General features: G+C 43.7%; 1 protein-coding gene across 1 annotated transcript; it reads right to left on the reverse strand.

Moving 5' to 3' along the window:
- Nucleotides 1-17,819: 17,819 nt before the first annotated feature.
- On the reverse strand, nt 17,820-18,273 carry LOC132486771 (mpv17-like protein). The gene is given in 2 exon segments (XM_060094348.1): nt 17,820-18,054; nt 18,056-18,273. Coding segments are annotated over 2 exon segments (453 nt in total).
- Nucleotides 18,274-22,720: the final 4,447 nt, after the last annotated feature.

The raw sequence follows: 22,720 nt of genomic DNA on the forward strand, positions 1-22,720 counted from the left end.
GGCTGAGTAATATTCCATTGTCTATATATACCACATCTTTTTTATCCGTTTGTCTGTTGATGGGAAGTGAGAGTATTTTATATCAATATTTGGGAGATGGAGGAAAAACTGGTAGAAGAGTAGGGAAGTAAGACAGGGAGGAAAAGTCAGTCAATAAAAGGTACATTCTGTTGGCCAGGTACCACTAGGGGAACACGAGACAATAGCCTGAGTTGCTCTACCAAGAGGGAAGGTTACTGGCTTGCTTATACAGCCTCCATTAGACATTGGTTGAGGGTTGTTCCTTGGGGGAACATTCATTCCCTGGCACATTGGTCCCTGGCACACTGGACAGCAACTCTGGTCCAACTGCAAGAAAAATCCCTCAGAAAAGAAATGCAGGTGTTGGCAGTTGGAAAGTTGAAGGTGGAGCTGGTGTTCTCTGGAGTGTAAGGCAGGTGGGTCACCAATAGCATCTGCTACACAGCACTGTGCTAAATGCTCCTTATGCATTTTTGACTGAACACTCACAACTCTATGACTTGGTACCATGGCCTTCATTTTAAAGAGAGGCAACTGAGACTCAGAGAGCTTCAGTAGCTTCATCAAGGTTGAATTACTGATGGAGAGTTGGCTCTTCTGACTCCGGAACTCATTCTTACTATGCTATTCTGTTTTGTGTTTCTTAATTGCTTTAACTGCCTAATAAACAAGAGGCATTTTTCTTACTTCATTTTATAAATAAGGAGACAAAGCCTCACTGGCGTCAAACAACTTGCCCAGTCTGCCAGCTAGCTGGAAGGAGAGCCGAGCCAGTTCTCTGAAGCCCTCACACAACCTGGTAATGCACCGCCTGGCTACGCACTTTACATTCCTCACTTGCCTGCCTCCTCACTAAGGACTGTGGTTTTTCCTTTGCTCTAGTCTTTAGAGAGTTTTATTTATAACTCCCTTGAAATGGGTTTTCCCAAATCCATTGTCCCATACAGCACAGTTTAGAGCTCATTGCCTAGAAAGTCTCTTTCATCAGCCTTATCTTAGGGAGAATTTAGTTGATTTACTGGCTTTCAATTTCTAAGCCTTCATTTGTTTGCTTCCTTAATCGAACAAATTAGACCTCTAGTCTTTGAAGACAGAGCTATCAGAGAGGACATAGAATGTGTTCAGTATAAAAATTAAGTGAAGTGCAAGATCAAGTGTCTAGAAGGAGATATTTTGGTTAAATTTGATCACAATAAACCAACACTTTTATGGGCTTGAATCCAGTTTGCATTCCTGGAGATGTCTGAGCCACAGCTGCATAGATAGCAGATGGGAAGATCTTTTTCTGCATATAGAAGCTCAACTTGCAGGGGTAAGAATTCTGACAGGACCAAAGGAAATCTTGAGATACCGTAGGTATAGAACTTACTCCCCTAAAATGGCCCAAGGAAGGCCTCAACCATGGCTTGAACTCTTCCATATAACCAATGGGGAACTAATTCAGTTCTCCAAACTTCTGTGCCACTGGAGGTTGGCCATTGGTCTTTCATCCAGATATCTGGCTTCCCACCTCTGTGGGGAGATGTGCGAACCATGGAGGTGTGTTGCTCAGATACCCTTTCAAGAGAACTTGCTGCAAAGATGGTACCTGGAGGATATCTTCCAGATGCTGCAAATTCAGGTCTCCAGCAGAGCTCCCACTGAGGCCATGTTCTCCCTGGTTTGACATCTGCCAGGACTGAGCATAGCGGGGACTCTAGAGCCATGCCATTCCTGTTCGACACGAGACTCCTATGATGGGAAATCTTTGCTCTGGGGCTCCCCGTCTGCCTAGCTGAGACCTTCTCAGATCTGCCCTGCAGCCAGGGGTTCTCCTGCCTGTCCTCCTTTCTTACCTCTTTCCTTTTACCTGCATGCTCTGAAGGCAATTCCCACCTACCCCTGCTTCTTCTTCACAAGCATTTTCCCAAGAAATCTCTAGCACATCGAATTCCATCTTGGTGTCCACTCTTGGAGGACTCAAACTTATATAGTTGGTACATAGAGTGGAGTTTGGGAACTAGCTTATTGACCACACAGATGGCAAAGAGAATGCCAGCCCAAGAGAAATTTGGGGCCTGGATAGTCCCTGGAGTAAAATGGTGTAGCTCAGATGCTGAAGAGTTCAATGGGTGGGACCTGGAAGAATGTACCAATGAAGGAGAACGCCTTTGCCAATACAGTGGTTCAGGCATTTGAAATATATGAGGGAACGATAACTACAATGACAGTCATTACTATATTGTATTGACACCCTGTAGGGGGATCATTTGAAACTAAGGGCCATTAACAAACAATTCAGGACTACGTGTGAGAGCCAGACAGCCTCTTTGGATAATTAAAAAGAGTCTTTTATCCCCTGCAGTGGAATAATGATCATAGCTGAAGAGAAGACTCAGAATCTAATAGTTTCTCAGAGCTCCAGAGACATTTAAATGATCAACCAAAATAAGGCTGTTATGCTAAGGTCAAGGCCCTGGCTGGGAAAACCTTGGACCCTGAAACTTTGCATAAGGACATCTTGTTGGATGCCCCCAAGACTTTTAGCTATGTAGAACTCCCCTGAACCTTTAAAAGTTGCTAAGGCAGCCCACCCCTGTCTATTAAGAGATGTACTTCCCAGTTTCTTGGGACACAGACAAAACCCTACCCTGGGGTATGGGGAAAATTCATGGCTAAAGTGGCTCTTAGAAGCCTAAAGAATGTAATGGGTAACACTGAGCAAAGTGGACATTCCTGAATTGCTCTGGCAGATGGTAGAGAAAGGAATTAAAAGACCCAGGGAGGAGAGAATGCTGGAATCATTCTGAGTTAAAATTGACACTCAAAGACCCAAAATGTTATTATAACTCCCTAATGAATGGAGACCAGTCTAGTCTGGCTTACAGTGGGTTCAAATGTCCATAGACCCGTACTTGGCAATTGGAATAACCCTATTTTAACCCTTGCCCTATGGGTAAGAGCTTGCATAGTGAGAAGGTCAAGGGGAAGCCTCCAAAGTTAGTAAAAACACTCTCACATCCAGAGGTTTTGTTTTGGGTTGTTTTTTTTTTTTGGAAGGAGATGGATGGTGGAGATTAGTACCACCATTTAAAATCTATGGGATGCAGGGATGGTGGTTCTTATCCCATTTCCATCTAATTTACAAGTCTGAACCCTACAGACACAGGGTAGATCATGGAGAATGGCTGTAGACTACCACAAGCTCAACCAAGTAATAGCCCTGATTACAGTGCTATCTCAGACATAGTATCTTTGCTACAGCTGATTAATAAGGTCTCAGGTAGATGGCTATTGATTTGGCACCTGCATCCTTTCTACTCCAGTCAAGAAACCGAAAGATCAGAAACAGTTTGCATTCACATTGAACAAACAACAGTATTTATTTAGTTTTGCCCCAGGGCTATGTTAAACATTCCCCCTCACTGTCATAATATAATCTGAATAGATCTGAAGCATCTAGAAACCAAGAGGGTGAAAGCAAGAATAGCTCCACTTGCCATCATGCTCCGTGACCCACACGGGGGCTTTGCACTTCCCATCCCCATCATTCTGGGCTTTGCAAGGTTAGAGGTTCTAGTCTCCAGAGAGGATACATTTTTGTCAGAGGATACATCATGTATCCCATTGTACTACAAGCTATGGTTTACACCTGAGCATTTTGAACGTCTAGTGTCCAAGGATCAGCCGGTGAGAAGCGGAGTCATCATTTTGGCAGGAGTAATTGTCCTTGGTAATTTTGGCAGAGGAGGAAGGGCTACTCTGACACAATAGGGACAGAGAGGAATATGTGTGAAATGCAGTAGAGCCAATTGGGCACCTTTTAGGAGTCTTTGCTCAGTGGTACTGGGGGCTCAGACCCTTTAGGAATGAGAGATTGGGGTCTACCATTGGGTAAGCGATCAAGACCTGCCCAGGCTATACTGAAGGTGAGGGGGATTTAGAAGGGATAGTGGAGGAGGGAGGCAATGACCAACTGCAGAGATGGGGCTATAGTTTACCCAACTAACCTCTTCTAATTTTCTCCTCTAGAGGAGAGGCCAGTGGGAAGTGGGGAGGTGCTGCTTGCTGAACACGTGTAGAAAAATGGAACTGTGTGGACATGGCAGCCATGGAAGTCTCCCTTCAAGAGAAGTTGCTCTAAGGAGAGTAGTTCATGGGCAGCTTCCTGCTGTGCACCTTTGGATCTAACAGAGCATTCACGCTGAGGCCTTGATTTCTAAAGGTTGCATTTACCCAGTGGCCAAACACGGTAAGGAGACCAGAGCCATTGTTGCCCAATATGGGACTCCTCTAATGGACAGTCTTATCACCGGGGCTCCCTATTGACCTGGCTGGGGCTTTATCAGAGTTTCACTGCAGTCTAAACCTCCTCCTACCCACTTCTCCTTTTTCCCTTCCTCTTAAACAGCTATCAGCCCTGCCTAGGGGTCTGAAGGCTCTCCCTGCCCAGTTCTGCTCCCTCTCCCCTGAGCAATGTTCACAAACATTTCCCTTCTGTGTGTTTTATTCTGGTTGGCATCTGCTTCCCCAAGGACCCAAAGAGGCACAGGAAGCCTCGGAAAATGGTAAATAAAATACCTCTACTAAAAAATTGAAAAAATTATACCATCTACTGCTGGATGGAGAAGTGATTGGGAAAGCATTCAGATATCCATTTTCTGGACATTTTTAGAAATTCAAGGAAACAGGAGTAACTGTCAAAGAGAAAATCTTTAGTCCAAAGCTACTTTCGAGTGTCTCCATAATTCCAAGTTCTATTAACTTGCGTGAAAGCTCTTATACTTGTCAGGTCAAATTCTTGTTCTCTGCCATGATTGGGACGTTTCCCTGCCGAGTGGCAAAGGCCAAGAATTGAACTTGTGGTCCTGAATCTTGATTGGAAGGGGATTGGCCCAAATCTTATCTCTCCCCAGCCTCTCTGAGACCAAGGGCGGCACTCCTCCTGACTTCCAGAGGGAGTCGTGAAAAAGCATTAACACATTGCACTTTAGAGCTTGTCTTGATGGGCTGAGAGCATGTCTTCACCCATCTTCTTGTTGCCAATCATGTGTCTTCCAGGTGAAGGAGCGTCTCCGCTAGTACCTCTTTTTTAAAGCAATTGGATGGTTTGCCACTTCCACCCCATCATGTGCTTAAAAGTAAGATATAATTGTACACTGAATAGTTGAAACTAGAGCCAAACCAAAAAAGTGACATTCCCTGTCTTTGGTAGAAGAAATAGAAGCAGTGCCATATGGGAAATTGTTGAGAAAAAACTGAGGCTAAAAATAGGTCAGAAAGAGAAGCAGACTCTCGCTCTGCGATTGTAAAAGAAGCAGCAGGTGCTCTGCCTACAACAGGCCGTTTCTCATGTCTGTATTTTTTTTTAACAACAGGCTTGAAGCTACTGAAAAAATTTTCACCACACTCATTTTTCTCCTCCCAAATCAATAAATGAAACAAGAAAATATCCATGACTCCGTTGAATCAAATCCTCTGTCAAAACCTGAGTCATTCCATGAATGAAGGAAACAAGAATGGATGAAAACAGCCTCCGTTCCAATGATAACGGCTGCAATGGCCGAGCGTGTGCAGTGTGCCAGGGGCTTTCCATAGCTGCTGTCACCCCCAAGGACACTACAAGGTGAGTATAATTTCCCCCACTGTGCAGAGGGGATCACCAGACTCAAAGATGTCAGGGAATGTTCCCAGGTCATGAAGCTTGGACAAGGCAGAGTCCAGGCAGGTGTGTTTCCAAAGCTAGTCCATCCTTTCATCTTTTCATCTTCAGGTGAGAGAAAGATAGAGGAGGGGCAGAGAGTTGCTGGGGGGAAATCATTTTCAGACCAGTGGCAATCCTTGTAGTGAAAGGAAATCAAACCACATCAGGAGTTTTACAATAGTTGGCAAAAATGAGAGCCACACTGATAACATTAGGGATACTGTAAGATCTGGGGAATAATCTTGGCAGGGAGCATTTAAAGGACAAGCAGGGGACTTCCCTGGTGGTGCAGTGGTTGAGAGTCCGCCTGCCGATGCAGGGGACACGGGTTCGTGCCCCAATCCGGGAAGATCCCACATCCGCGGAGCGGCTGGGCCCGTGAGCCATGGCTGCTGAGCCTGCGCGTCTGGAGCCTGTGCTCCGCAACGGCAGAGGCCACAACAGTGAGAGGCTCACGTACCGCAAAAAAAAAAAGAAAGGACAAGCAGGTAATTCTTCCTCTTCTGAACTCCTTTGCACTCCATTTGAGCATGTCGTCTGGCCCATATTAGAGCTCAATAGGTATTTTGAATGAATAAATAAATAAATTTGTACCTCTATCAAAATAGCATTGACTTTTTGCCATGTATTATATGGCAAAGCATGTATGCCATGCTTTAAATCTTCCCTGCTGGGCAGTCAGTATCTTCGTATCAGTATAGACTCTTACATCTATATAGCACTTTATAGTCAGATTTTGTCTACATCATTTTATTCAGAGCAATTCTATGAGGTTCGAAAGACAAGCATTCTTTTCTTCATTTTGAAGACTTTGAAGCTCAGAGTGGTTAAGTGATTTGCCCCAAATCATATACCTAGCAGGGAAAGCTTGAACTTGAATTAAGGATTTCTAACTTCACATCTGTTTTCTTTCAAACATGCCAAGTCTTCTTACAGAAAACTTCCCCTTGTGACTCATCAATGCAGTTTAACACAACCAAGGCCTACACCTTACTCATGATCACGTTCCATATATATCTGTTGGCTCACTTTTGTGAATGAATGACTGAATGAGGGAAGGAATAAATGAAATTCTCCATAAAATGGCCTAATGTTGTTTGCTTCGGGCAATTTGACTTCCAGATCTGGATGGAAGGTGTTCTAGAAAATTATTCTGTCTACTCACATTTCATTTAAATAAATGTCCTCCCTGATGTTCTCAAAGGAGATAGTGTTACTGCACTTTCTACTTGAAGAATGTTTGTGTTTGGTCCTTTCAGATATCATAAATCTCTCTAATCAGTTCCTGATGGTTTGGGGGATGACTCTGAGCAAGTATCCCATTAATTGAAAGAAGAATGTTGTCATCTGCCACAGAGATTTCTCATTATGTTTCATCAAATTCAAAACAGAGCCCTGTTTGGAATTCTGTTATGAGCAGTGTAATTACACTGCATCCTATGGTGTTTGGAAGTAGCGCTCACAATTAGCATCTCTGTCGTGAGTGGGAAGTGATCCATGCGAAATCGGAGCTGGGCCAGATGGGTCTTGCTAAGACCTTTTCCCCTCCCCCTTCAGCTCCATTAAATTAAGCCGTCCCTATGTGTGTGCAAAAGACATAAATCAATCTTTTACTTCTGTGTATTAAAGAAAGGCATCCGCTTCCATTAATTAAAAGTCAAATGCTTCTGTTTACAGTGATCAGGGTAAAACAGACCCTTATGCCAAAGAATTCCAGAGAAGCAGATCCTGGTGAGATGCCACAGGCCTCCGCCGGCTGGGCAGCAAGAGGAACTCAGATGTGAATGAGCCTGTCCTTGTCTTGGGAGGTAAGGGACAGCACCTCAGCACACCCAGGCCTCTATTTCCTTGCTGCAAAGTGGCCCCATCCTGGGGACCTGGCTGGTATTCTCCACAGCTGCACAGAACTCAGGGCCGTGCCTGATGAGTGGGGGCCCCTGACATGCCAGTCACATGTAGTAGCAGCGTACACTTCGTCCTGGGGTCTCCAGTTTCCTCCTGTGACAGTCGTTTCTAATTGTCCCTTTCACTTCAACCCCTTTCTCCTCCCACCCCTACATGCCCTTCCCCAACACACACACACACACACACACACACACACACACACACAAACACACACACACTTATGATCTTTTCAGGTATTTAGTGCTCTCTTGCTCTTATTCTTCCCTTCTCCCCTTGCAGTTGTTGCTAAGTCATATATCAATCATTCACACCTTAGTAAGAAGTTTAGCCAATGTGGCTTCCCATATATACAATATTATATATTGTATGTATGTATCTATGTATATTATATAAAGTATATAGAGTACATACTCCATATATTTAGTATACATATACATACATAGTATATATTAATACATATATACATATATAGTGTATATGTATGTGTGTATATGTATGTGTGTGTACATATATGTGTGTGTGTGTGTGTGTATATATATTTATATATATATATATATATATATATATATATATTTATTTATAGCTTAGTTCCTCATTATGGGAAAAAAGGTTTTGTACCTGATTATAGAAATTTTCAGACTTCATTCTTATGTATCGATGTTCTTTTTCTGCCATAAAATCACTGTAATAATGGATAAATTGGGGGAAATTCTTAAAGGAAAAGTAAAGGAATCCCACCTATAATCCTATCCCTCAGAATTGACTGCTATAAATATTTTGGTGTATTTTTCCTTCTCTTTTCCACTTACAAAATTTTGAATTTGTTTTGCTTACAATAAAGTATAGAGAATAATATAATAAATGTTCCATATGTATGCACCCAATTCAAGAAAAAGAAATTGGATATATAATTTCCTTTCTTACTCACCAGAGCTAACTAGTATCCAAAGTTCGATGTTTATTGTGTTTAGTGTTCCCATGCATTTCTTTATCCTTTACAACAAATCTATATACCTATAAACAAAATATTATATTGCTTACATACTGTTAAGTTTCAGGTAAGTGGTATTATTCTACAGCTTGCTTTTAAAGTTCTTCTAAAACTTGTGTTTTTTGCTGAAATTATGTTTTGTGAAAATTAACTAGGTTATATGTTAATTTACACGTAACTCTATTTATTCACTTTAACTGCTGTATAATATTCTAATGTAAGATGAAGTATATCACAATTTATTACCCATTCTCCTGGAGATGGACATTTAGGTCATTTTTAAGTCTTCTGCTACCTCAAATAGTGCTCCAGTGAATATTGCGCCATGCCTCCCAAGTACACATGTGGGAGGGTTCTCCAGGGGATAAAGCCTGGCTCTCTCAACTGTGGCCTGAGGGCGATCCCAGGAGGCAGACAGGGATGCTGTGACCGACCCCTGTGGAAGGGAGAAGGCAGTGCTCATGGGAGGAGACATGGTTGCGCTGTGATAGCCCAAATTGTCTTCTGATATTCAGAGTTCATAGCCTAGGCAGTGGACAAGTCAGGAGTTCATCATAAGGCTATTAACAATAACCTTGCAAACATCCATGTCTCCATGTAAATTCATACCAGGCATATAGTCCACCTCATTTACCTTGGGCCCCTTATATCAAATTTTGACACGAGGCAGTGGAGCAGAAAAAGCCTCAGAACAGTCAAATAAGTAAATCTAAAGACTGAAGCTCATGAACTTTAATCAGAAGAGGGATGACGTGGCCCTCAGTTGGAAACTGCTTACTCTCTTGTTTCAAGCATGGCTCTGACAAGCTTGGTTTCATTATTTCCCAGTCCACAGTAGATTAGAGATAGAAATTTTAATGCAGGGAGATTGACAAGGGAAGACAGCAGGCAGAGAGAACTGTAACTCCCCTACTCTGCACTCCTGTGTTTATCCTCTCACGGGCTGATGAATGAGAAAAACAGAGTCAGGCGTAAGAATTGGGGGCCTTTAGTGTAGGGCAAATAGTTCTTTTTATACAGCTTGAAACTGAGTCATCAAGAAAAAGCCTTGAATTCTTTAGAGAAGGCTGAAAGCTTTGTGATACTTTTTTGCAACATTTCCATTGAAATTTAGGTATTTGGAAATTTTAACTTTGGGAAAAAATAGTACTCGGTGTCTGCAGAATTTGCAATTTAGTAAACACTCTCACGAAACTTGTCTTCACAACCAGATCGTGAGCCCAGGTAGCCAAGCATTTTCCTTAAGAACAAGGAAACCAAGACCCAGATAGGCTTAAATATATACACAGATATTTTAATATATTTATTTATTTATTTTTGGCTACGTTGGGTCTTCGTTGCTGCGCGCAGCCTTTCTCTAGTTATGGCGAGCAGGAGCTACTCTTCGTTGTGGTGCACGGGCTTCTCATCGCGGTGGCTTCTCTTGTTGTGGAGCACGGGGGTGCTCTAGGTGCATGGGCTTCAGTAGTTGTGGCACGCAGGCTCAGTAGTTGTGGCTCATGGGCTCTAGAGCGCAGGCTCAGTAGTTGTGGCGTACGGGCTTAGTTGCTCTGCAGCATGTGGTATCTTCCCAGACCAGGGCTCAAACCCACGTAGCCTGCATTGGCAGGCAGATTCTTAACCACTGTACCACCAGAGAAGTCCCAGGCTTAAATATATTGCCCAGGTTAGCCGTGGTTCTTCTGGCTCCTCACCTTGCATTTTTCCTGCCTGGCAATACCCCCCTTTTTTCTTGGAACCCTTCCCTGGAGAACTGGACAGGGTGCTACAGGGTCCAAGCTAAGAACACTGATTTGACACAGGTGACTTCTCTGTGTGGTGCTTAGAACACGCATTCCAGGGATAGATAGCCTGGGTTTGACTCCTGGCTTAGTGACTCACTAGTAGTGTGACCTATCTGGGCCTCCATTTACACATCTGTACTATGGGGATAATATCCTACCTACATCTTAGGGTTATTGGGATAGTTAAATGAGTTAATTCACATAAAGTACTTAGACAAATTCTTACTGTAGGCAGTAAGTACGATATCCCAGCCCCCAACCTATAACAGTATAGATGTGAATCTAAAGTATTTAGGAAATAAATTATGATTTGATTGTAGGAACTTGAATAGAATAACACATCCCTGCCTTCCATAGAATATTTTAATGCTTCTGCACTATTTTATTACTAAGTAGGTTTTGTTCTAATAGTTTCCTTATTTTTATTGTTAGTTTTCTGCCTTAACATATATATTTTAGTAAAATGTTAAACATAAAAAATGATATACTGTTAAACGTAAAACATTTATGTTTGAGCACCAGCAAATTGCTATAGTCTGCCTATGCTTTTGACTCATGGTGTGGTTTGGGTCCCTGTATCTGTCAAAGTTTGGGAACAGTGTTAACAACATTTAGTAAAATATTTTAAAATATGTAAATGGGGCTCTGCTGCACCTCCTCATCCCCAGCCCTAGTCTCAAGCCTGAGGAGGGGTCCTGCTTTAGGGAAATCGAGTAACCACTTTTCAAGATGATAAAAATACCTTTATTTACTGCCACCAGTGCAATGTTTACAGGAAGCCACCGAATGATCCTCTCTAGTGGCAGCTGGTGTGGTTGGGCTGGCGGTTGGGAAGCTGTGAAAAATGCACACTTCGCCTTTAGCAAATAAAAATATTCACGTTGTTTCATGCAAAGTCCTCCCTTTTTCTTACAATATTCTGGAATAGACTGGGAACGTCGGAAGGAAGAGTGAGCTGCTCGGTCGGAGCCAGTGAGAGCATCTTTCTCTTTGGTGCCTATTATTAAAGCAGCTCCACAGGCATTGTGCCCCTTCTCTCTCTGTTCTCTTCTGATTATATGATTATTTCCACTTACAAACATAATTGCTGTGAAATTATGATCATCATATGAATACTATTTTGCAGTCTTTGTTTTTCACGGACCATAAGCCATTTAAAAATGTTTCTATAACGTCTTCCCTTGTCTCCTTTAAAATTGTATGAGATTTTATCTTATAAATTCACTGCAAATTTATTTGACCCTATTGTTGGACATTTCCCAATATTTTCCTATAAATATCTTTTTACGTGTAGTTTTCTCCTTTTTCTTTTTCTTCTTTTGAAATGTTATTTTGAGACCCTTTCCCAAGGTTAGGATTAATAGATCAAAGAATGTGAATACATTGTTGTTTTTGTCACATATCACTGTTAGGACTTCCAGAAAATGTCAACAAACATTGCTGTGGAGATGATTCTTTTTAAGAGAAAGTAAAAAAGAATTTTGTATTCAGCGATTCACTTATATATATGTGTGTGTGTATATATATATATATATATATATATATATTCTTTTTTAGATTCTTTTCCCTTATAGGTTATTAAAAAATATTGAATATAGTTCCCTGTGCTATACAGTAGGTCCTTGTTGGTTATCTATTTTATATATAGTAGTGTGTATATGTTAATCCCAACCTCCTAATATATCCCTCCCTGCTTCCCCTTTTGGTAACCATAAGTTTGGTTTCTATGTGTCTCTTTCTGTTTTGTAAATAAGTTCACTCATATCATTTTTTTTAGACTCCTCATATGAGCGATATCATATGATATTTGTCTTTGGCTTCACTTAGTATGATAATCTCTGGGTCCATCTGTATTTCTGCAAATGGCATTATTTCATTCATTTTTATGGCTGAGTAATATTCCATCATATATATGTACCACATCTTCTTTATCCATTCATCTGTTCATGGACATTTAGGTTGCTTCCGTGTCTTGGTTATTATAAATAGTGCTGCTATGAACATTGGGGTGCATATAGCTTTTTGAATTATAGCCTCTTTCTTTAACTTTCAGGGCATACAATAGAATCATTCCATAGGTTAACCTATTGGCCATGAAGCTTTACTACTGATACTTTTTGGTACTTCGGGCCTCATACACCTCCCATTTATTTTTAATCATTTGGATGGTCCTTGTTTGGGAGGGTAGATACTTTTCCCATCAGAAGAGTGTGAAATGAGCTCACATGCCCAGTAATTGGCAGAATATAGACCTTTAGATTGCCAACCCTGGGGTTTATTTATTGACCCTTTCAATGAATGGGAGAAGGGGGAGGTGTCATTTTTGGAAGAGTCTGAGCTTTAATTTCCCACTAGTGAATTTCATTTGAATAACAAAACACCCACATGTGTATTGCTATTGACAGTATTGAGTTGAGGATATCTTGCTCTGAGATTACCAGGATGTCATCACCATGCACCCAGGTAGCCACCTTCTGTTTGCTTATCCTTAAAGATAACCTCGCCATGATGGGTTTTCTTTCTTGAATTATGTGAGAAGCATAGGTATGAATTCTTGCAGTCTATAAGTATCCCAAATTCAAGGGCATGTTGGATTTCCAAAACTATAGGTCAGATGTTTGTGACTTAAAATAATTTCCCATTAGAAAAAATTTAAAAAACGACATCTCACTTCTTAATCATGTTTAATAGCTTTCAGCTATTGCTCAGGTGTTCGTGTGTAAATTGTTATGTGATTTCATTTGATTCTCACAACGATTTCAGGTACGGAGTATTATTAGTCTACATTACAGATGGTGGAGTAAAAAGAGACAGAGAAACTAAGTCAGACTTTTCAAGTTCATGGAGCTGGTAAGTGGTAGAACCAGATCGCTAACCCATGTCCTTGGACTCTAAGTCCAGTATCTTTCCATGTCAACACTGTTGGCCAGGTTCCTGGTTCAACACTTAGAAGGCTGTTTTACCCACGATTATTAACACTGCAATTTAGGGAAAATGTTTGCCTCCCAATTTCAGGATTGGAGGCAGACTCTAGGATGTGAAATGATCTGTAATCTGATATTGTGAAATCAACTATGCTAAGCTTGTCTTTTGAGCCCTTGGGCTCTTTCCCTGTACCCCTGATGCTCTTTTCACTGGCCCAGCTCCAAGTACACTAAATTAGATTATCCAGAATCGTTGTCCAAGAATTTGTATTTAAAAAAAAATAACCTCACACAAAAGAAGACAAACAAAATGGAAAGGTAAACCAATTTCTTGCATAAGAAAACAAGAAGACTTATCATGAAGATGTCATTTTCACCTACTTTAACCTGTATGTTAATACCTCAAAACAATACTTCAAGGAGAAAAAAAACTGGAAGTGATTTGCTGATGCTAAAGTTTGCTTGGACAAACTAACAAGCATGAGGCCAGAATTTCTGAAAAAGGAGAGCAGTAGATGCCTTGCAGGATTTTATAACATGATGTTAAGAAGCCAGCTCCTTCCATCTCGCTAGTATGGCACTATCCTCAGATACAGGCCAAGGTGAGCTACATACAGTCACTGTGCTTGTCTTCATCAGGTCAGCACTGAATATTTGAGGAGACGAAAGTCTGGCTGTGAACAGAGAAAGAGTGGCCAGACATAAGAAGAATGACTTGGTTCTGAAGAACATTGGAGAGACAATGGCTTAAAAGATTTAAGAAGACACATGTAGATGAAAATGTGTAGAAACAGGTACTCATATATTGCTGGTAGGTAATTATCCTCAGATACCATGTATAAAGTATCATATATACAAGGGTCTTTATTCTTAAAAATCTATCTTCTAATCCTTCAATAATGTTATTCCCTTCTTCACTTCTGAACCTACAGGGTCTTCAAAAACTTCCAATTTTTCCAAATTTCTCAATTTTTAGGAGCAGTGAGGCCCTCTGGGGAGAACAGGATGCAGGAAGACATTTTCTTCTGTGTATTGTTTGTGAAGCACATATTTCCAAGTATTAAGTGAACTGATCAAAGTCCTAGTTTGCTCAGACACTCACGGTGTATGGTTGTTGTCCCATATTTAATATAATTATTGAGATTTCTTCTCATAGATGTCCTGATATGGATGATAAACTATATGATCACTCTATTTATAAGGCATCTTAGTGCAGGTGTATGATAGCTTTGCCTAGATGACTTTGCATTCCTCTCTAAGATATGGAAGAGGGTCCCTCACACCCCAAACTCCCTTGTCTTGGGTTGACTCAAGGGCTCTGTGTGTGTGTGTGTGTTTGTGTGTACTCGCATAAATGGGTGTGGTAGGAACCTAATCTTTCCATGGGTCAGAAGAAAAGTAGAAATGAAAAGAGAAATGCTCTTTATTACTGGAAATGCCTGATCTGTCTGTTTGCAATACAAAGGAGAGAGAGAAAGGTTGAGATGGATTTAAGGCCACCATTGACTCCAGGGTCCTCTCCCTCCCCTGCCCCCAGGCACACACTTCAGTGAGAGTGGCTCTGATAGGAATGTTTTTTGGAAAAGGCAGCCTGTCTCCGAGCTGCTGTACAGCGACCATTGACGTAGGCCGTCTCTATAGAGACAAGTCGCTTTCCTAGGAAACCTTGGTAATCAGGAAACCCTAGCAACCGGTTGAAGGCCTTGTTTTTTTTTAATATGAGGATTTTCTGTACTTGAATTCAAAAGACCCCTCCCTGGGAAAGCAGCTTGTGGCAGGCAGAAGAGGGCAGGCTAGTTTGCCTGGAGGCTGAGAATTTGGGAATAAGATTGGAAGGCTGTTGGTGGACCAGGGTAGGAGAGGGAGGAAGAGAGGTTACTGTTTGCTATGCCAGGTTGGCTGGTTACAGCCTGAATTCATCTTCAGCCTGCTGTATGGGAGCCCACCACTGCCAATTAATCCACGAAATGATACCCCTAGGGACAAAACAAAGCTTCGATCGCCTTAGCAGCCTCATCATGGTTTTCCTTTTCACCTGGCAAATTCCGGGCGTTAGTAGCAGGGAGAGATCAGGAGCTCAGGGGGTGTAAATCCGAACGCTATGCAACCCAGCAAACCTGCTTACTTGGCACAAAGTAAATGCTCCATTTAACTGACATTTAGTTCCTGCCTCTTCCCATGGAATCAGCGCAAACATCACTTCTTAAGGAAAGTCTTCGTTCTTAGTAAGAGATTACACTGGACTGCATGTAAAGAGAACCAGCTGAGGAGTTTGACCAAATAGGGATTCTTTTCACCTAAGAAGTCTGGAAGTGGGCAGTTCACGGGCTGCCAGCTCCATGGTGTCATTCACATCCTAGCTCCTTTTGGCTCTCTGCTTGGCCATTTTTCGAATGTGTCCCTCCACGGTATAAGAGAGACCCCCTCCAGTCATTCCAGGTAGGATGAAGGAGCAGCAAAAATTAAGGAGGAAAGAGAGGTGCCCACGTAAAGAAGCAAGACCTTTCCCAGCAGGTTTATAGTTCCTTCTCATTGGCCAGAGCTGGGTCATATGACTCTAGCCTCCAGGGAGGCTGTGATGTGTGGTTTTTTGGCTGAGCAAGTTGCCACCATAAACAAAACAGTGGTTGCGTTTTTTTGTGTTTTTTTTTACTTAACTAAAATTCATTTATTTTTCATTTACATTAAATCACATTACCCTAAAAATTTAATATACATATTTTACACATAAGATTTAAACTTAGAAATGAAGCAACTGGTGTTGCTTTTACAACCCTTTCTGCCCAAAGTATGAAAAGAGTATTCTGGCTCCATGGCTCAGAGGGATAGGACACTGATATGAGTGTTAGAAAATGAACAAATAGTTCTTCATCATGAATAGCAGAAAGGCAATATTCAGACACGGCAGGTGTCTGCCCAACTATCGGACCTCAGTATTGAGGTAGAGTATCAATCACATTGACTGAGTCCTTCACTAGGAAGCATCATCAAACACTGTGATAGTCTCAGCTCCAAAATGGCTTGCAATCTTACCAGAATCAATTCTCGGTCCCCAACATTCAGAGAATTCACAACATACATATTCCATCCACTGTCAACCTAAAGTGAAAATGTAGTCAGTTCTGTTGTTGGGCCATCATCTAGCTACCTGGCTGAATTTCCATTTTCAGTTTCTATATGGAGGCTGTGGAGTAGGAGTGGATGATCACCTACATATTATGATTTCAGGGGGGTCCCAGAAATTAACATCCAGAGTAAATCTGTAACAGTTGTGAGCTGGTGATCATCACCCAGGCAACCACACTGCATGAACCACAAACTATGAAATATTAACATACATAAACAGGGAAATATTCAGGTTCTCCCAAAAAACAGAACCAAAGGGCTGTGTATAGAGAGAAGGACATTTATTATAAGGAATTGACTCACATGATTATGGAGACAGGTCCCAAATCTGCAGGGTGAGTCAGCAAGCTGGAGACCCAGGAGGGGCAATGGTTTAGTTCCAGTCTGAGTCTGAAGGCCTAAGAACCAGGTGAGCCAGTGATGTGGTTCCCATCTGAAGGCCGACAGGCTCAAGACATAGGAAGAGCCAATGTTTCGAGTCCAACAGTAGAAGAAAAGCCAATGTCCCCGTTTGAAGGCAGTCAGGCAGTAAGAATTCTATTACTTGGGATGAGGGCAGCATTTTTGTTCTATTCAGGCCTTCAGCTGATTGGACAAGGCCCACACTCATTAGGGAAGGCAATCTGCCTGACTTAGTCTACCAATATAAATGTTACTCTCATCCAAAAACACCTTCAGAGAAACACCCAGAATAATGTTTGACCAAATATCTGGGCACCCCATGGCCCAGCCAAGTGGACACATAAAATTAACCATCACAAAGGGTAATTTAGTGATTTGGAGAAGGCCCAACTATCACGATTCCACCCAATTCCCCCTTTTTTGTTTTGGCCACACCTCGTGGCTTGCGTGATCTTTGTTGCCTGACCAGGGATCAACCCAGGGCCCCTGCAGTGGAAGCATGTAGTTCTAACCACTGGACTGCAGGGAATTCCCTCCACCCAATTCTTTTTTAATTTATTTATTTAATTTATTTTATTTTTGGCTGTGTTGAATCTTGGTTGCTGTGTGTGGGCTTTCTCTAGTTGGGGCGAGCGGGGGCTACTCTTCATTGCGGTGCGCAGGCCTCTCATTGAGGTGGCTTCTCTTGTTGCGGAGCACGGGCTCTAGGTGCACGGGCTCGTTGGCTCAATAGTTGTGACTCGCGGGCTCTATAGCGCAGGCTCAGTAGTTGTGGCTCATGGGCTTAGTTGCTCCGCGGCATGTGGGATCTTTCCAGACCAGGGCTCGAACCCCTGTCCCCTGCATTAGCAGGCAGATTCTTAACCACTGCGCCACCAGGGAAGCTGGGGAGAGGTGTGACGAGATGGTTTTCAGAGCGTATGTGCAAGTTGGACCAGGGACATCAAAGCCTACAAGTCATAACCATCTCCAAGAAAATACAATTATATGGGCCTGGGGCCAAAGTAGGTAAAGGTCTGGACTGTGCCCAGCTTAAGACGGAACAGCTGTACAAAAGGCCGGTACATCAGACCACTCTTATATGTATTCCAGAATTTCTGTCTCAGGTCCAAAAATATGTCAACCTTTTGCTGGAGAATACTCATACCGAGGTAGAAGGCAGAGACGTACACCAGCCCGCCGAGCGCCTGGTCGCACAGCACCTTGGCCAGGACGATTCACGCACTCCAGCAGGCACAGCCACACATACTTGAAGTTCACGTGGAAGGCCATGGTCACAGTGGCCATGCGCTGCGTCTGCCGCCGGTTGGCAGGGCTGCCCCGCAGCTGCTGCTGCAGCGCATCACTGGCTGAGAATAGTGGGGCATAGAGCAGCTCGTTCGTGGGCCAAGGGTAGCGCCGGGCGGTGCGCAGGAGTGCCCGCCGCCAGCCCGCCATGCCCGTGCCCTGGGCGCCGCAGTGGTTGTGTTTTAAGGGCAGAGCTTATTTAAGAACAAGTATGGACAAACAGCTAGTGTTATCTGCTGCACCTTGCCTGATGGCCTTGTGCAGGGGTGTGCTGGAATATGTTTAATAACCAGCCATCTGGGACAAAAAAGGATGCTGGTTTGTCGTGCTTGCCAATTTCTGTGGTATAAATACCTGATCATGGCCAATTTCAAGCTATTGACATGATGACGCTTCCCCCCCTGGAAGTTTATAGAGAGAGACTTGAGGAGTTCCATTAAGAAGTAACACACAGCCTGGAGCCAAATACAGACAGGTCTTGGGTCTTCTCTGCTCTAAAAAGTACTGGGGGCGGGCTTCCCTGGTGGCGCAGTGGTTGAGAGTCCGCCTGCCGATGCAGGGGACACGGGTTCGTGCCCCGATCCCGGAAGATCCCACATGCCGCGGAGCGGCTGGGCCCGCGAGCCATGGCCGCGGAGCCTGTATGTCCGGAGCCTGTGCTCCGCAACGGGAGAGGCCGCAGCAGTGAGAGGCCCGCGTACAGCAAAAAAAAAAAAAAAAAAAAAAAAAAAAAAAAAAAGTACTGGGGGCAAAGCACTACTCCTCCTCCTCCTCCTCCTCTCTGAAAAGGGTTTCTACCTCTGCTCTATTGACATGCATTAGAAATTTAGGAGCAAGGTGGAGTGTTCCTAGCTTAGTGGCTCAGCCCTACAAATCCCAGGTTTCCATGTAGCTCCTGACCCATGGGACATCTTTTAGAAAATTAACATTGGTTGCCGCTCTAACATGCGTTAAGCTTTTGCTCAGGGTTCAGGAGCCCAGTGCTTCAGTCTCCAACACTCAGGCAGGAATGATGCTATGGGGAACCTGACAGCCTCACCCCCAACTCTCTGGAGACAGTGTAGCATAGAGACAAAGTAAAGAAGGAACATGGAGAATGGGGTAAAAAAAATCACTGAGTTGTCTAGTCCCCTGGCTAGTGCACAGCTGGAGGAAGGAGAAGCTGGAATGTCTCCTGCATGTATATCTGTGTTGGGCTCTGACCTTGTAATTCTGGCCACCCTTAAGTTTTATGAGCCCTGCATCCAACCGATTGGCTGGAAAGCTGTTCTTCATGTTCTGCTGTTAAAGCCAAATTCCCTGAGAGATGGGTTTCAGGGCTTACAGCCTGTACCACATTAACAACTGTCTAAATGAAATGCAAATGTTGCCTAGTAGACAGAGGATGAAGTGACCTGTGATGGTGCATTTTGGGACTAATCACCACAGACTGGACCATTTGGGATCCCCTCAATAAAGCTTAAAGAAAGTCTCACTTATTACATGCTCACCTAAGATGGAAAAGTCTGGCTTTGTGAACCAAGGGCAAGATAGAACCAGTAGCCTCATTTTCAGGCTGTGAGGCAACTCAGTTTATCAAAATGACATCAGGCAGTGTCCATGACTTGTGTTATCAAAGACAGTTACTCTTGGGCTCCTTTACTACTTTCAGGGACTAGAAGCATCTAAAAAGAAGTACAGACTTAGTTCCAGGTCCTGATGTAAAGCAAATAAAGTTCACATTTATTGTGAAGGGGCTGTTACCCAAGCCCGGGGTCCCAGCATGCACAGAGACCTCCAGGTAACTGCTGTGGTGCCTAGGCTTGAAGTGCCTAAGTACAATGCTTGGTTTTTGCAGGCTAATAATAGACAACACTGTTCCTCTAGTGGCAGGAACCTGAATTGCAGGCCCAGTGCCTTGGAGAGACCCATCAGCAAAAGGAAGGAGTTATGTCTCACAAATTCAAATATCACAAAAACTTACATTTTTATAGGACTTACAACTTTAAAAGTTCTGTCACATGAACTCTCTCTTTTGACTCTCACAACCATCCCATGAAAAACAGCTTGCATTTCATTTTTCAGGTGAGGATATAAAAGATAAGCTATTTAAGACCACATAGCTATTGATGGACTCAGGTCTCCTGACTTTAAATCTAGGCCTCTTTCTATCACATCGTGCTTCTTTCCTTTTCTGGACATCAAAATGAACTGTTCTGTGTTATGTCCAGGTCTGAGATGTCACCATGATGTGGAAATGAATATGATTGTCCCTTGTCTAGTCACTGTATTGCCCCCATCCTAGACAACAGTTGAGGAAACTTGGCTTTGCAGGGAAATGCTTTAACCATAGGAGACAAATAGTGAGAATTTCAGGTACTACTGAAAGCAAGTGGAGGAAAGGTTTCCAACTTGATAGGTCAAACCTTGGAAGCAGCCTCCTGTTCTTCTCCAGAGCAGGACTGGAGCTGGAAGGAACTAAAGTTCCAAAGTCCGTAAGGTCTCCTGCCCCTAAAATTTCTCTCCTATCAGTGGGTTGATGTGTGGCCGTCCTTTATAAGGAGAAAAGGCTTTAATTTTGCAATCAGGGCTAAGGCTTACAATGCAAATGACCCTGGGAGAGAGAATACGTTGCCTTAAATTTGCACTAGGTTGGAAATGATTGATTTCCTGACAGCCATTTTGCTGCAGTCTGGCAGAGGTGGGAGGGGAGATTCGGAATGCCATGTAGAAGCAGAGAGTGGATGACGGTTATGCAGAGGACCATTTCTGAAGATATGCCCCGCCTGCAGGACTTTCTCCTGAGAAGTAAACCAGCCACAGCTGTCCCTCTCCCAACCACCCTCTCACCTTGACGCTCAGCTTTTGACTCAGCCTCTCCTTCCAGGCAGAGCTTCAGCTACTTAGCTTGGCGACCCTGACCCCAGGATGAACTCTGCATCCAGCTCTCAGCTCCCCAGACTGCCTCGTGCTCCTCTCTTTCATGGCTCCTCGGAGGCCTTTGAGGGAGCAGACATGGAGGGGAGGAAGCTGCTGCCAGCTCCTCGGCAGCCTCTCGTGCTCCCGAGGGTATATCTGAGCCTTTTCCTGGATCTTAAAAAACCTAAGATATTGAATTAGCATGCTGGAAGACCCCACTGGATGGACACACAGCAGAAAGAAGAACATTTCCTTTGCAGGGAATGTATATAGAGTGAGCATTCATGGGTGTGTCCGTGTATGAGCATAAAGAGAGCATTTTTGCTACATTCCATTGTCCTGAAATAAAAGCCATTAATGTTACAAGTATCCCCCAACAGGCGCGCACACACACACACACACACACACACACGCACACGCACACACATGCACACACACACACACACACACACACACACCCTATGGGCTGCTTTCTGAATGGATTTTCATCTCCTGAACTTCTTGCCATAGGCTTTGTCTTTCCCATGATGCAGAAAAGACTAGGGAAGAAAGTGATCAAATGGAAACCCTGGGCCCCTTCTCCACTGAGTCATTGAATGCCCAGGGCTGGGCCACCAAGGGCCCAGCACTCTCAGCAAGGCCCAGGCCCCAGCTTGCTGCCCAGCACAGAGCAGGCACTGGAAGTACTCTGGGGCATAGCCAGCTCCCTGGAAGGGCAATGCTTCCTTGCCATGGAATTGCCCTTCTCATTTTTATGTACATGGCAAACCACTGCCCCCAACTCTGGATGCAACTGTTTTTTTTTCCATGTAATTAGATCCTTTCCAACAACCAGCCACCAACAGATTTCCAGAAAGACCCAGGAAAAATTGTGTAACCTATCCTCAACCTGGTTCCCTGCTTCTGTGGGAAATTCTCTCAGAGGGGAGAGCAAAGATCCTGGGCAGCCCTTCATCTAAAGACTCAGTCACTGGCCTAGTACTCACCCTGCCAAGGCCATTTCCAGGGCTAACCCAGAAGGATGGAAGCACTGTGTGGGGGGGGGGAGGGTGCGGGCTTGTAATACGCTGGTCTGACCTGAACTCCTTGAATCTCTATCACTCATCTCATATATCCCAGGACCAGCCCACAGGTGTGTGCTCTGGGCAGTGCAGAAAGAGTCGGGGGAAAGTTGCTGAACTCCAAAGAGGAGAAGAAGGTATGAAAACACTTCGAAGGAAAGGAAAGATGTGGGCGGTGGGTGGAATGGAAAGAGACCAAGGGAAATAAGTTACTCCTCCGATTACAAGGAGCGCTAAATGGATGGGCTTGTCCCTGCAGCGAGGCAACAGGCAGCAAGTCAGGGTACAGACATCCAAGCCTGCCTGCAGTCCTGAATCGAGGGCTGGGGTTTGGTGTTTTGCTAGATAAGCAGGAGCGAAACCTTGAAAACTTGCTTGATTCCATCAAATGCTTTCACTGATTAAAGGCTTAGAAGCTTCCAGAGTTCTTTAACTCCTGCTGCTACCAAACAGGCGTGGTAGGTGAGCCCCGCAAACGCTTATCTGAATTTAAAGGGAGTCGAGAAATGTGGTTGTGAAGTCCCAACCCAGCAGGCGTCCGGGCTGGAGTTTACTGCTCGCTTGAAGACGCTGAGGCCCTGACGAGGGGCTGGAGTGCAAGCATGAGTCCCAGGGTGAGAGACTCGGGAACTGCCGGC

Source organism: Mesoplodon densirostris, chromosome 3 (assembly GCF_025265405.1).
Source record: "Mesoplodon densirostris isolate mMesDen1 chromosome 3, mMesDen1 primary haplotype, whole genome shotgun sequence".
NCBI lineage: Eukaryota > Metazoa > Chordata > Mammalia > Artiodactyla > Ziphiidae > Mesoplodon > Mesoplodon densirostris.